The 14037-nt window shown below is 56.8% G+C and overlaps 1 protein-coding gene across 1 annotated transcript in view; it reads left to right on the top strand.

Moving 5' to 3' along the window:
• The first annotated feature begins 170 nt into the window (after nucleotides 1-170).
• Nucleotides 171-14037, top strand: part of LOC104468944 (L-gulonolactone oxidase-like) — a 14539-nt gene continuing 672 nt past the window's right edge. Inside the window, exons 1-10 of the mRNA XM_010083240.1 lie at nucleotides 171-254; nucleotides 760-861; nucleotides 1360-1485; nucleotides 2380-2474; nucleotides 3824-3914; nucleotides 4734-4919; nucleotides 11576-11683; nucleotides 12096-12172; nucleotides 12930-13079; nucleotides 13475-13639. Of these exons, the coding sequence (XP_010081542.1) occupies nucleotides 171-254; nucleotides 760-861; nucleotides 1360-1485; nucleotides 2380-2474; nucleotides 3824-3914; nucleotides 4734-4919; nucleotides 11576-11683; nucleotides 12096-12172; nucleotides 12930-13079; nucleotides 13475-13639 (1184 nt within the window). The remainder of the gene's footprint in view (nucleotides 255-759; nucleotides 862-1359; nucleotides 1486-2379; nucleotides 2475-3823; nucleotides 3915-4733; nucleotides 4920-11575; nucleotides 11684-12095; nucleotides 12173-12929; nucleotides 13080-13474; nucleotides 13640-14037) is intronic.

A 14037-nucleotide genomic window follows, 5' to 3' on the forward strand; every position in this document is an offset into this window, starting at 1 on the left:
GTTGGTGATGGAGAGGGAGCTGGAGGAAGGAGACAGCGGGAGGTGGCGAGGGAATAAATCATCTCATGTAACGTGTTGGTGGGATCCAGAAGGATTCATCATCTTCTCAGGGGCTTGGTGCCCAACCCCACGCCAGGTCCTTGCTTGCCGAAGCCCCAGCTGGGCTGGCCATGGCGGAGAAGCTGTGTGGTCCAGCCAGGCCCCCTCCAAACCGCCCTGGGGATGCCCTGCCGTGGGCTGAGCCCTGCCTGGAGGTGGGATGGGGATGGGTCTTGTGGTTGCACCCCCATGGCAGACCTGGGGCAAGGGTCTCAGGGAGGGGGGCTGAGGTTGGAGGGAGGTCCCAGCCTGGTCCCCAGTCAGCCCCTGGTGATGAGGCCACCAGGTGGGTGGGTGGTGGGACCAGGTCTGAGAGGAGACCAGAGCAGAAGGGAGCATGCAAAGCGAGAGGAACCCAGGGGACATCATGCTGGAGGAGGAAGGGATGGGCTGTGCTCCAGGGAGAGGTCTCCAACACCCCAGGGCATCATCCCACTGCTCCCCACTGACCGCACAGGGAGCCCGGGATGACTTGTTCACACGGGGACATCTCCAGTCTGGGGCCTCAAGGGGTTGGGATGAACCCCTGTGTCCATAAATAATGAATCCCTTTGGAAACCTGGCTCTGGCACGGTGGCCTTGGCGGATGAAGAATGGGCTGTGCAGAAGAGCAGGGGAGGCTCTTGGGTTCTCCTGCTTTAGCGCTTGGTTTTGGTCCAGGTTCACGGCCAAGGAGGAGTCAAGTTCCAGAACTGGGCCAAGACCTATGGATCCTCTCCGGAGCTGTACTTCCAGCCCACCTCGGTGGAGGAGATCCGGGAGGTAAGGAGGGTGCTTCCAGGATACCACCCGTTAGAAATAAAAAGGAGGAAAGGCCAGAAGGGGCTGTGATGCCCCAGGAGGTGACCTGTCTTCCTGAACTGCAGATGTTCTCCAGCAGATGTGTCAAACACCTAAAAGATGCAGTAAACCATCCCACCTGCCCCCAGTTGGACCTTGTTCCTTGGGCATCAGCATCTGGCATCCTTCTGGGGTCCCCTGCCTGCCCCTGATGCCAAGGGGTGGGAGTCCTGTGTCCCTTTTGCACCCCAGGGATGTCCCGGGTGGGCATCATCTCTTTTGGGATGATCCCAAGGGCTGTCTTAGGAGGTGTCTGGACTCCAGGGGTGGTTTTAACCCCTGATGGTGAGGTATCCAAGTAAAGGCAATGTCAACGATGGGTGAGATTTTGGCTTGGGATGCCTTGCAATGCCTCTGGTCCCTTGGCACACGGCCTTGAGGGAGATGTTGGATGCTCAGGGCCATCTGTTGTCTCCGCAGATCCTGGATATGGCCAGGCAGCGGGGCAAGAGGGTGAAGGTAGTGGGGGGCGGACACTCTCCTTCGGACATTGCCTGCACTGACGACTTCATGATCCATATGGGGAAGATGAACAGGGTCCTCAAGGTGAGATCTGCTTCTGGGAGGTGGTGTGGTGGCCCTCAAACGTGGTGGTGGCATGTCTGTGCAGCCACTGAGGGCAGGGACCTGCCATAACCAGGGGCAGAGGTGGAAGGGTGGAGAGGCTTTCCTCTCCTCACAGCCAGGAGTTTTCCCAAACCAGACCCTGAAATGCTGGTGCAGGACCAGGGAATGTGTTTTTTTCCGGGTGTCGTGGTTTTACACAACGCAGCCGCTCGCTCACCCTCCCCTCTCCCAACTCCTGGGGATGGGGAGAGAATTGAAGGGGTGAAGGGAAAAGAGACTTGTGGGTTGAGATAAGAACAATTTAATAACTAAACTGCAATAATATTGGAAATAATTATGATAATAATAATAGTAACATATACAAATATACAAATGAGTGATACACGGTGACACTGCTCACCACCCCATGACCAAGGCTCAGCCCGTTCCCAGCTAAAAGTCCTGGAGCAGGGAGAGTCCTGAAACCACAATCCCAGAAAGGAGATAAGAGCCTGCGTGTCCGACAGACCGAGACGACCCTGAGAGAGGGGTGACCCAGAGGGAGACAACCTGGAACAAGAGAGAGAACTTCTGGGCAGCTCCTCACCTCTCCCCTGGCCATGCCGGGCACGGGATGGAACAGACCATCGGCCAGTTTGGGTCTCAGTGCCAAACCTGAGGTCGAATCCTGGGCTGGTCACTGGGGCTGTGCTCCCTCCCAGCTCCTCCTGCCCCTGCAGACACGGGCACAGCAGAGGAGCTGGAAAGTCCTCGACTGTCCTGGCAGCAGCTCTGCCCATCAGTGTGTGATCAGCTTCTCCTCAGCACAAACCCAAACAGCCTCACACCAGCTCCGTGACCTTCCCCTCTCCTCTCCCATCCCATCCTTTGCAGGTTGACAAGGAGAAGCAGCAAGCGACAGTGGAAGGTGGGGTTTTCCTCTCGGATCTGAACGTCGAGCTGAGCAAGCACGGGCTGGCCCTGGCCAAGTGAGTGGGACATGTGCGTGGGACCAGCCCTGGGTGTCCTCCAAGGTGTCCATCCTTGCCCCAGGTCAAGTGTATAGCAAAACAGAGATGTTTGAAGAGCTTTTACTGCAGAATAGGGGTGTTTAATTCAGCATCTGGTCTTCCACCAGGGTCCTGCAGACCACAGGTCAACCCTCTCCATGATGGAGTAGCTGGATCCTGCCTGGGAGCAGGAGGCTGGAGAAGGGGGAGCCTTTATCCTCACCCCAACCCTATATTCTCACTGCACCCACCAGCCTGCTCCTTTCCATGCCATGAAGGAAAACTCTGCACCCTAAAAAGAGGAGAGCACCCCTCCTGGGGATGCCTTGCATGGGGCAGAGGCTGACAGTGTGCAGGTCCTGGCAAAGGAGGCTGATGGTAGGCAAATTAGGTAGAAATGAGGTTTTGATGGCAAAGGGCAATTGTCCATTGGAGTATCCTAGCAGGAGGCATGGGACAATCTTTGCGTTGCTTTGGGATATCTGCTGAAGAGGAGGTGCCTTGCCAAGGGCTTGGAGGGAGCCACGTTCCAATTGGGTTTGGAAAAGAAATAGCCATGGAGAGCGTTCCTCACCCCCAACCAGCATTTCTCAATTTTTTTTTGCTGACCTCAGGGATGAAATTGCTGTTTCATTACAGCCTTGCTCAATATCTGCATTGGTCAGTCAATGCAAGAGATGGGTTTGGCAGAGCCCTGGCCAGGGCTGGGGTGAGGGTTCAGAGAAATAAGCCCCACTTGACCAACGGCCAATGGTGTGCACGGGGTGAGCAGGACTCCCTCCTGGAGGAGGAATCCACTGGTGGTTGCAATGGCCGTAGTCACCGTATCTGGTTCGGGGGGTCCCTGCTCCCCACCTGTTGGAAGCTGGAGCCTTCTACTGTCCCCATGTGCCCGCTTTGGCCATGGTTGGAGGGACAGACCTTGGACTGCAGAACTTATGCTTCTAGTCCTGCTCTGTAGTGATGGTTCTGGGGTAAAGCCAAGTTCCTCACCCCTTGCTCTGAATGTACATGGGAGGGATGTCTCCACTCCAATGAGTCACTCCAGGCTGATGGGGAGAGATGAGACACAGCTGAGTTGTCCATGATGACATACACCCACCACCTGCCTCTTCCTCCCCGTGGATGATGGCAGCATCCCGATAGATATGCCCCATGGAGATGCCCAACAAACCCACCCATTGCTGCAGGGTACCCTGAAGGGTGGAAAACCCTCCTCCTTGGGGCAGGGGAGCACATCCTGGGGGTCTCTGTGCATGCGGTGTAACGCCTGGCACAGTGGGCTATGCCCCAATGAGGTCCTCACCAGCCCCTTCGTCTGTCCCCAGCTTAGGAGCTGTTTCCGAGGTGGCAGCAGCTGGTGTGATTGGGACAGGGACGCACAACACCGGGATCAAGCACGGCATCCTCCCCACCCAGGTGAGACACGAGTCGGGAGCGTGACCATGCTCATGGGACATCAGCATCTTGAGAGCTTCAGGGGAGATGTCCCATCACCCGGTCTGGTGTCCCCAGCCCAGCACGTTGCAAGCAGGAGGGGTCCTGTGCCCCTGGGATGGAGGTGCTGTAGGGGACCCCCGAGTCCCCCACGCCCACTGGGACCTCCTCATCTGCTGGGCAAAGCGTGATCCAGCCCAAAACTCCTCTGTTCCTGGGCTTTGTGGTCTTATAATCTGATGAATAAGATCTGTATCAAAGGGAAAGGAGATGTTCTTGTCTTGGAGCACCCCAAAACCAAATCTCTCCAGGGCCGAGGTCTATTTTTACCTGGACAGATATAAAAACCCTCCACTCCCAGCTCAAATCCTGTACAGCAGTTCCACCCACGGTTATGGAGAAGTGACGTAATTTGAGGGAGTTTTACTCTATCTGATGGCTTTTCCTAGCATCCCCCAGAGAGAGAGGGATCCTTTCATGTTGCTACATCAAAGGTGGCAGGAGAGGGGCTGGTGGAGCCAAGCTCAGCAGAAGCACCCCATGATCATAGAATCATTAAAGTTGGAAAAGACCCTAAGGATCATCAAGTCCAACCATCAACCCAACACCCCCTAACCCACTAACCCATGTCCCCAAGCACCACATCGACACGTTTCTTGAACCCCTCCAGGGTGATGCTGGTTGTGGTATGGGGGTCTCCTGGCTCAGCCCGCAGCCGTAAGGTTTGGGGTGGATGGGAGGTCTTGGCATGGAGATGGGACACTCTGAACGCTTGCTGAAGCTTTGCTCCCCTCTTGGCAGGTCATAGCACTCACGCTGCTGACGGCCTCGGGGGAGATCCTGGAGTGCTCTGAGTCCATCAACACCGACATCTTCCAGGCTGCCCGCCTGCACCTTGGCTGCCTGGGCATTGTGCTCACCGTCACCTTCCAGTGCGTGTCCCAGTTCTACCTGCACGAGGTGGCCTTCCCCTCCACCCTCACTGAGGTAGGACCTGGGCGATGCTTTTGAACCTCCTTGGGGAGAAGCAAAGTTCTCAGTGAGGTGACACGGTTGGAGGAGGGCTGGGAAGTGGTCGTGGTCTGGTGGAAAATCCCATACGTGTGTGTAGGTCGCGCTCCTTATGCATCTTCATGGTGTGCTTCATAGAATCATAGAACCATGGAACGGTTTGGGTTGGAAGGGACCTTAAAGACCATCTAGTTCCACCCCCTGCCATGGGCATCATGCTGTTCTCAGCTGTTTTCAGCTCTGCGTCTGGCCCAGGACAGCTCAGGGGTGGCACCTCTTTCATCATCCCCACCTCTGAGCTGCTCCCAGGCTCTTCTTTTACAACTGGTCTGTACTGATGCAGATTTTTGTGTTTATCTAGCCCGAGAATCAAAGAGCTCTTTTTACTGTCCCCAACCCCACCTTCAAGCAGCCCCAGGGTGCCTCATGGCTGCGGGAGAAGGCTGGTGGCCATGGAGAGTGACCATGGGGACATGGCTGTGTCCTGCAGAGACATCCTCTGGGTCCCAGCAGAGGAGATGGGAGCTGGGAATGATCCCCAGCTCAGAAAGGCTGCGTTGGCACAGGGAATGCTGCAAACCTGACATCTTGGGGAGCAGAGGGCTCCTGCTTGGGAAAAACTCCTGGCTGGGCTGGAGTGGGAGCTGTGTGCCACCGCTGGGACCGAGGCGGGGGAGAGGAGGGTGAAAAAGCTTCTTGATGTCACCCCTGCTTCAGATTTGGGGTTGGCAAGGTGGAAGGACACCCAGAGCTGGACTATGAGACCCCTGCCAGTGTCGCTGCATCCTCCCCTCTCTGCAGCATCATCCTCGCTTCTCAGCATCCACTGTCCCCTCAGCCTGGAGGTGACAAAAATCAGCCTCCCGCCTCCAGCCGCCGTCTATCCCTTGAGTACAGTTTTAAACTGTCCCCCCTGTGGGTTTTAAACTCTTCCCCCATCTCGTGAGCAATGCCTGAGCCTGGCTGCAGGGACAGGCGAGGGAAGGACAGTGGCGGTGGGGAGCAGGGATGCTGGTGGTCCCACCGGAGCAGGGATGGAGGTTTGCCCGGAGCCATCAGCTTCATCTTCCCTGGGCTGCCTCCAAGGCTCTGGCGCAACCGCGTTGGAGATGCTGAAGGAGCTCGTGGGCATCGGCGTTGCCACCACGTCCACAGAAAATGTCACTGTGGGATGGATCAGCCCACGCCCCTGCTCCGGTTAACCCAGTGTTCGCAGGCGCCGGTGGGTCAGCGGAGGTTTGGGAGCTCCAGGCACGCATGAGTAAGCCTTAATGCAGATTGAATGCCTCCAGCTGGAGAAAATTGCCCTGGCTGGAAATTCTGGGTTGGTCCGATGAGCTGATGTGCTGCTCGGACTGAGCGAGAAGAGGGAGAGGGTTGTGCCGGTGCTGAGCCAGCGTCGCCGGAGGAGAGGAGCCGCGTCCCGCGGGGCATGGCTGTTCCCATGAGCCGCGTGCTCGCCGAGGACGTGCCGTCTCCCATCTCGCTGCCTTCTGCTGCTCGGCTAACGGGGAGCCCTGCTTTTCCAGCGACAGATGGGCCACTCCAAACAGTCCGTGAGCAGCTTGTGCTCTCGATAATAACCTGGTCCCTTCGCTCAGGGCTCTGCATCGCTCCCTGTGAAGGTTGGGTTTAACTCTTTTTTAGTTTTTGAGCTGAACTTGGGACCAGCCATGCTGGGGATGAGATGGAGTGTGATGGGTGAGACATCTCAAGGGCCAGACTGAACAAACCCCTGATCAGGATCCAACTCCAGAGTCATGCAGGGGAAAACTCCCCTTAAACCAATTGTCATGTCGCTCCTGGTCTTCTCTGTCTCGGTCTTGCCAAAGGTCCCAGTCACCCAGACCTGGGTGCATGGTGCTAGTGACGGGTCCATCTGGGACACCCTCACGGCAGGTGGAAGGTTCTCCCCTTCTGAGGAGGGTTTCTGACCTGCTCTCAGAGATCAGGATCTTCCATGCCTCTGAAGGCTTCACATGCTGTCTTCTCCTCGGCAACTTCTGTGCCATCACCCGTCCTTTCCCTGTTGTCCCCTTTTTGTGGCCACGTCCCTCCTGAAGACCACATCTCGATCTAGCCCATGAGACGGCACTTGGGTGGCCATGGAGAGCAGGAGAAGTTCGGGTCCTTGCTCAGAACAGGGCTGAGGCACTGGGAACGGTGTCTGGGATGCTGGTATGGAGATGCTCAGTGCTGGAGAGTTGGTGGCCTCCAGCCAAGCTTCCCATCCCTGGTTTCCCTCGAAAGAGGCACGAAAAACCCTTTTTTGGGGCAGAGCATCTCCTGGGCTTGCTGAGCTTAGGTTTCCACGTGGCTCTGGGACCCATGTGAGTGTGATCTGGTTCCCTCAGTGTTTTGAAGGCCCCGTGGGCATTTCTATGGAGTGATGTGAAGGAATTCTTTCTCCTGGGAACACATCAAAACCGGCTTTCCCTGTCTCTGCCGTTATATAAACTCCTTTTAATGGCTGCACGCATTTCCTTGGAGCCCTCCCGCCCTCGCAGCGCTGGGAAGTCGGATGGAGCGAGCTGTTCCGTCAGATACGTTCACTGGAAAGAGATTTCTGGATGGGGAAACTGAGGCACAAAGTCCATCAGGAGGAAGAAATCGGTGCTAGTGGAAAGGAACCTCTCCAGGAGCTTGGAGCTGCTTCAGCCACTCATTGTGTCTGTCACATTTCCTTGGAGCCCTCCTGCCCTCGCAGCGCTGGGAAGTCGGATGGAGCGAGCTGTTCCGTCAGATACGTTCACTGGAAAGAGATTTCTGGATGGGGAAACTGAGGCACAAAGTCCATCAGGAGGAAGAAATCGGTGCTAGTGGAAAGGAACCTCTCCAGGAGCTTGGAGCTGCTTCAGCCACTCATTGTGTCTGTCCTCCGCGAGGTCTGACGTCCCCGCTGGCCCATCCTCCGCAGCATCCTCATCCCTCGTCTCATTTGGGTCTCACGGGTCCGGTTCCAGCCCTGGCTAATGACAGCACAAACCTTCGTTAAGCTGGGCTCATGAAAAATAAATAGTCCTTGGCCAAAAGCAGCCGGATTTGTTGCAGGATTGATCAGAGCTGCGGCACTCGTAAAGCTGGGAGAAGCACTGCCCTTAATTTTTTAAAGGCTGAATTATTCAGTGCCCCGTGGAGGTGGCGCCAATGCCACCACGGATGGGAATTTTAAGGCATTTTTCCAGGATCTTCATTGTAATCCCTGATCCAAAGCAACCCGCTGGTCCCCATGCTGTGCCGTGGGCAGCGGGACTGACCAGGGAGGGGGACAGGGATGGGGACAGGGATGGGGACAGGGTGGTCTACACATGTCACCCGGGTCTATTCACGTGTCTGCTCCCTATAGAACATCTGCACCAGAGCAGTCGAGCACTGGAGCACTTCAGGGTCTTGTTTTTCCTGGGAGATGGGAAGGGAAGGCAGAGGACTAAGGGAAACCCGCCAAGCCATTCCTCCAGCCTGCAGTGAGTCCATTCGGTTGCAGTTTCGGGGGTGATGAGGTTGTGTTTAACGGCTCGGGAGCATCTTTTGCCTGTGAATTGCCCGCTTGCTTGCTGAGCTGTGACATCCCTGGTATCCTGCAGCAGGGAGTTCCCTGCTTTCAATGCATTTAAAGACGTTTAAATGTGGGGGGAGCCCTGCCAGCTCCTTACAGCTTGGTCCTCGCCCACCCTGCCAGGCTGCTCGGACCTTCGCTGCATCCCCCAGCATCCTTCCTCAGCCCAGCTGCCAGGTTGACTTTTACACCTCCTAATCTCTCCCTTTTAGGTAGGAAACTTAAGCTCGCGTGCAGGATAAGCCTGGTGTCCTGAGCCTAAGCTGAGCTTTACCCTGCTCAGCACCATCTGCCTGGGCTGTGTTATCTCTGCCCAGCTCAGCCCAGCTTTCCCCATCCCTCGGGGCTGTTAGGAGGGTGAAACGAGAAAGCACTCTATAAATATTAATGCCATTATCAATTCTCGGTCATCGCTGTTCCTCGCCGGCTTCCCAGATCTCCGGCTTTCATGTCGAGTGGCCCAGCGAAGCGGAAGAGAATAATGGCAAGGGAGCAGGTTGCTTGAAATATTTAAGCCTGAGTTATCTAAGACATTGCAAATAATATATGTGTCAGAGGAGCCAGGCTTGGATTTGTGCTTATGTAAGACCCGCATGCTTGCTTCTCTGGCCTCGTGATTATCTTTATCGCTGGGATAAAGTCAGCGGCTCTAGCTGCTGACGATGACCAGGGACAAGGCACGGGACCAGGAGGGTTTGTTGCAGAGCTGAGGTCACCTGCAAAGTGTCCCTGGATGGTGGCGGGGATGGAGCCAGCCTCCCCTCGCCCCAGCCCTGCGGGGAGGCTGCTGAGGATGAGGATGGGTCAGACTCACGTACAATACTGCTTCCCCTGAGCTTTGCAGCTTTGGGGCTTGTATATCATCGAATCATGGAATGGTTTGGGTTGGAAGGGACCTTAAAGACCATCCGATGTAATCAGGCAATAATTTCCCCATCCAGGCAGGTCTCTGATCTGCTTCTGAACCCACGCAAACTCTTAAGCACAGCTTAGTGAGCTGGGGGATGAAGAAGTGCTTCTTCTGGTCTGAGCCTACCCCTTCCTAACCCCAGCCTGACCCTTTGGGGGGTGTCTCAGGCACCTGGGATGGGTCCCTCAAGACCACCCAGTGCCTAAAGCCCCTCGTCCCTCCAGAAATGTTGGGTTTGGCCTCAGTGCGATGGAAGTGACTCTGGAAGCTGGTGCTCAGGCATGGTCCCTGCTGCAGGGGGTCCCGGCAGGCACAGGCAGCAGGCGGGCAGAAGGGGAGGCTGAGCATCCACCTCCTCTCCCAAAATCTGAGCTCTCCATACCCCTTGGCTCCCCGTCATCGTTCTGATGGACTTACGGGATGTCTGCTGGTGACTTCTTCTGCTTCGTCCTTGGCCACATCTGCGGCTTGTCCCGTCCTTGTCCTTTCCCCGAGGACCATCTGGAGCGACCCTCGAGGGTGTTTGCAAGCAAGAAAGCAAGCGGCTTCCTCCGAGCCGGCCTTTGTGAAGCAAAGGGATTTGTTCTGGGCGCCTGGGAGGGATGCAAAGGCGAGCAAAATGCCCCAGCTCTGCATGCTCTGGGGTCATCTCCATCGCTTGCGTTGGCCACGTTACATCAACACGATTTCCACCGCTCGACCTCTGCTTCCGAAATCCGGCGCTCAGCCAGCAGACAACGTCCCCAAGGACTCCTGAAGCCGGCTGGCTCCCTGCCTCCAGCTCTTGCCTGCTGCGCTGTAATTATCCTACAAAGCCGTGCGGGCTTATTTTCCCCAGACCGCTGTTCCTCTATCACGAGGATCAAAAGCGCACATTGAAAAGGTCGCCCCGCCGGCAATTTGCTTCTGCGCTGGGAACGCGGCGGCTGGAAGACGAGCAGGCGTTGGCGGGATCACCTTGGGAAGGCTGCATCCTTCGCTTCCCCTAAAGCAAACCCGGGAAAATGTGGGGTCGTGGCTTTTGTCCTGCTTCTACTTGCACAATCATTCATTATTTCCAACATAAAACTCTGCCCAGATAATGGAGCTGGTTTGGGAAGATCGTAGAGAGATTTTGTGGCTTTTGGGGAGCTGCAGATGTGAAGGTGAAGACGACAGCATTCGCATTAATTCTCACCGGTCACAGGAATGCACTATTTGTCTTCCCATCCTCCGTGCTTTAATGGGACCATGACATTAGGGCAGTGCGACCCCACCAAGACCCTCACCTAAAGCAGCCCAGCCCGGTGATTAATAGCTCATTAAGAGCAATAACTGACATGACTCAGCCAGAAGGGAGCAGTTTCACAGCCAAGGATGCCCTGACCTTTCTGCGGTTATATCCACAGGTTGCTGCACCTTCTCCTGGGTCAAGGAAACTCCTTGAAGCAAAGCTGTTGGGTTTTTGAGCCATCCTGCAAAGCTACGAGGGAGCTCTGCTGGGAGGAGCAGGGGTGGCTAGAGAGGATGTTTGCAAGAGGGAGAGGCATTTCTCCAGGGGCTGCTGTGTCAGGCAGCGGGGTTTCTTCCAGGTAGCCCTGGAACAAGACCCCAGGGGCTCTGGGAACAAGCTGAGTATGTCTTGGGGCTGTGGTCACCCCCTTGAGCCCCATTCTGTTTGTCCCCTGCCTGCTTAGATGCCCCATGCCTCACTGTCCTCCAGCTGCTGGCAGGCAGCTCATCCGAGGGACCAGCCTTTCTTAAAGCTCTTTTTTCTGTCTTTATGGATAATTTGGCAATTCTGCATTCGAAATGGGATGTCTCTGGGATGGGGCCATGTAAGCATCCCAGCTCCATCCCCCATTGCATCCCAGCTCCATTCCCCATTGCATCCCAGGTCCATTCCCCATTGCATCCCAGCTCCATCCCCCGTTGCATCCCAGCTCATTCCCCCGTTGCATCCCAGCTCCATTCCCCATTGCATCCCAGCTCCATCCTCTGTTGCATCCCACGGGTTGTATTGACCCTCCTCCATCCGGGGCTCACTGCAGCTCTGCAGACAGACTCCCTGAACCTGCCCCAACATTCCCAGGAGTCCTCTGAGATGCCTCCAACCCCTCTTCCTGGGCTCCCTGCTCCGTGGGGGGGACAATCACCAACCCACCCCCTTTTCTCTGGTTGTTGCAGGTCCTTGATCGCCTGGAGGAGCACCTAAAGAGATCCCAATACTTCCGATTCCTGTGGTTCCCTCACAGCGAGAACGTCAGCGTCATCTACCAGGACCCCACCGACAAGGCAGGTCCCACCGGGCTCCACGCGTGAAGGGAGAGGGGCACGGAGCTGGGTGCACCCCCCAGATCTGGTGTTTTAGGATGGGCTTTAGGAAGGGCTGCTGGGGTGGGCTGAGCAGGGAAACTGCATTTTGGGGCTGGGCTGGGCTCTGGGAGTCCCAGGACATGGATGCAGCTGGGACCATCCAAGCTCTCAGCATCCTCATGACAAATCCTGGTCTCTTCCTGGGACTGGAGGTGGTCCTGTTGCATCACAGGAGAGCGATTTGGGGAGTTCTGGGTTGCCCTTCTCCAAACCTGACTCCTGGCTTGGTCCTGGTCCTGCCATCTGCTCCCACCTGCATGCCCACTGGCAAGAAATCTGCAAATCCTGCTGGTCCCTAACCACCATCATCCTCCTCTGCTTGGCTTTGCAGCCCCCCTCGTCCTCCGCCAGCTGGTTTTGGGATTATGCTGTGGGCTATTACTTGCTGGAGTTTCTGCTCTGGATCAGGTAGGACCACACCCTGGGTGGTGACAGGGGAGGACTGGGACCCAGAGCATCCCCGTCCCTGAGGAGGAAGGAGATGCTTGTTCTGTTCCAACCAAGCAAGCTCCTGTGCAGGAGGAGCGGGTTTGGGCTGGGATCGATGTCTGGGGCTGCACTGCCCTCTCGTGTGCACAAAGATGGAGCAGCGTGCTGAAGCCCCGGGGGTTTGCAGCAGCAAAGGGGCTTTTTGGAGGAGGGTGTTGGCTATGAGCACGTTCTGAGCACTGGGGTGGAGAGAGGAGACCCTCCTGGGCTGGAAAACAGGACCCTGGTGGCACGGGAGAGCCAGGCCGGGCTCCATGAAGAGGGACTGTGGCCACTTAGGGCTCTGCCAAGGGGTCCACCCTGCCACTCCACCGTGTCCCCAGTAGCTCTCCATCCCCCGGTGTGAGGACTGGGAGGTACTGGGAGGGAAGGTGATAATACAGTAAGCTTTTCCCAGTTTGCAGCAAGAGGAGGAGGAGGGAGCTGAGAGCAAGGGTGCAAGGTCCCAGATGAGGTGGGCTGAGCCCAGGTGAGCTCCTGGCAGGGGTGAAGGTCCCCGTGGGCTCCAGCACCCCAAGGAGGGGGGGTTTGCAGCTTTGCTGCTTTACCTACAGCCCCTTGAGGGGCATCCCCTTGCCCAGCACCTCTGGTTTGTGGTATCGCAGCTCACACCCCTGGTAAATCCCCATCTGGCAGCTCTGGGGAGGGGTCTCACCTCCTGCTCTCTGCCCTGCAGCACCTTCGTGCCCAGCTTGGTGTGCTGGATCAACCGCTTCTTCTTCTGGCTGCTCTTCAGCTCCCGGGTGGAGAACATCGCCATCAGCTACAACATCTTCAACTACGAGTGTCGCTTCAAGCAGCACGTTCAAGACTGGGCCATCCCCATGTAAACGGCTCTGCAGACCCCCCCTCTCCATCCCCAGATGGTGTTCGTGCCCAAACCACATGCCATCCCCTCCCTGTGCCCAAACCACGTGCCATCCCCTGCCCGTGCCCTGCCGCAGCCCTGGCTGCCATGGAGAAAGGGACCTGGTTAGGAGGCACCATTCCTACTCACGAGCCTAGCACGGGGACCCTTCTGCATCCCTCTCCTGGGGTACCAAACCCACCCCCCACCATATCCTGGGGCTTTGTGAGCCCAAAGCGATGGGAGGGATGTGCTGGGACATGCCGAGCCGTTCCCTGAGTTAGCATGGGGTCAATGATGGGGGTTCAGACCACCCGGGAGAGCTGGCTGTGCCCATCTGCCATTAACCGGGGCTGGGGGCTTCTCCTGGGCAGTGAGAAGACGAAGGAAGCTCTGCTGGAGCTGAAGGCTGCCTTGGAGAACAACCCCAAGATGGTGGCTCACTACCCCGTGGAGGTGCGCTTCGTTCGGGGGGACGAGATCTGGCTGAGCCCCTGCTTCCAGCGGGACAGCTGCTACATGAACATCATCATGTACCGGTGAGCCGTGGCCCCATTCCACCCCCTGCCTCCTCATCCTCCTCTTCCTCCTTGGGTTGGTGTGTTGGTGTGCTCACCCCACTCAGATATTTTCAGGCACCCAAGCCAGAAGGGATGGGGTGGCTGTGGAGCATCCTAGAGCCACCCACCCCTGTTTATTGAGGACGTTGTTCTCCATGAGGGTCCACTGGCCCAGTGCTGGTGACATGCTGGTTCCCAGAGGGTTTCCATCACCCCGTGCTGGTCAAAGAGCCTGTGATGGGTCCCTGGGGTTGTCCTTCTCCACAGGTGGGGGTTTCTTGGGGAGGTTTATCACAGAATGATAGAATAGAATGGTTTGGGTGGGAAGGGACCTTAAAGCCCACCCAGTGCCACCCCCTGCCATGGGCAGGGACACC

This window comes from Pterocles gutturalis, unplaced genomic scaffold (genome assembly GCF_000699245.1).
Source record: "Pterocles gutturalis isolate BGI_N339 unplaced genomic scaffold, ASM69924v1 scaffold26705, whole genome shotgun sequence".
In the NCBI taxonomy this organism is placed as follows: Eukaryota; Metazoa; Chordata; class Aves; order Pterocliformes; family Pteroclidae; genus Pterocles; species Pterocles gutturalis.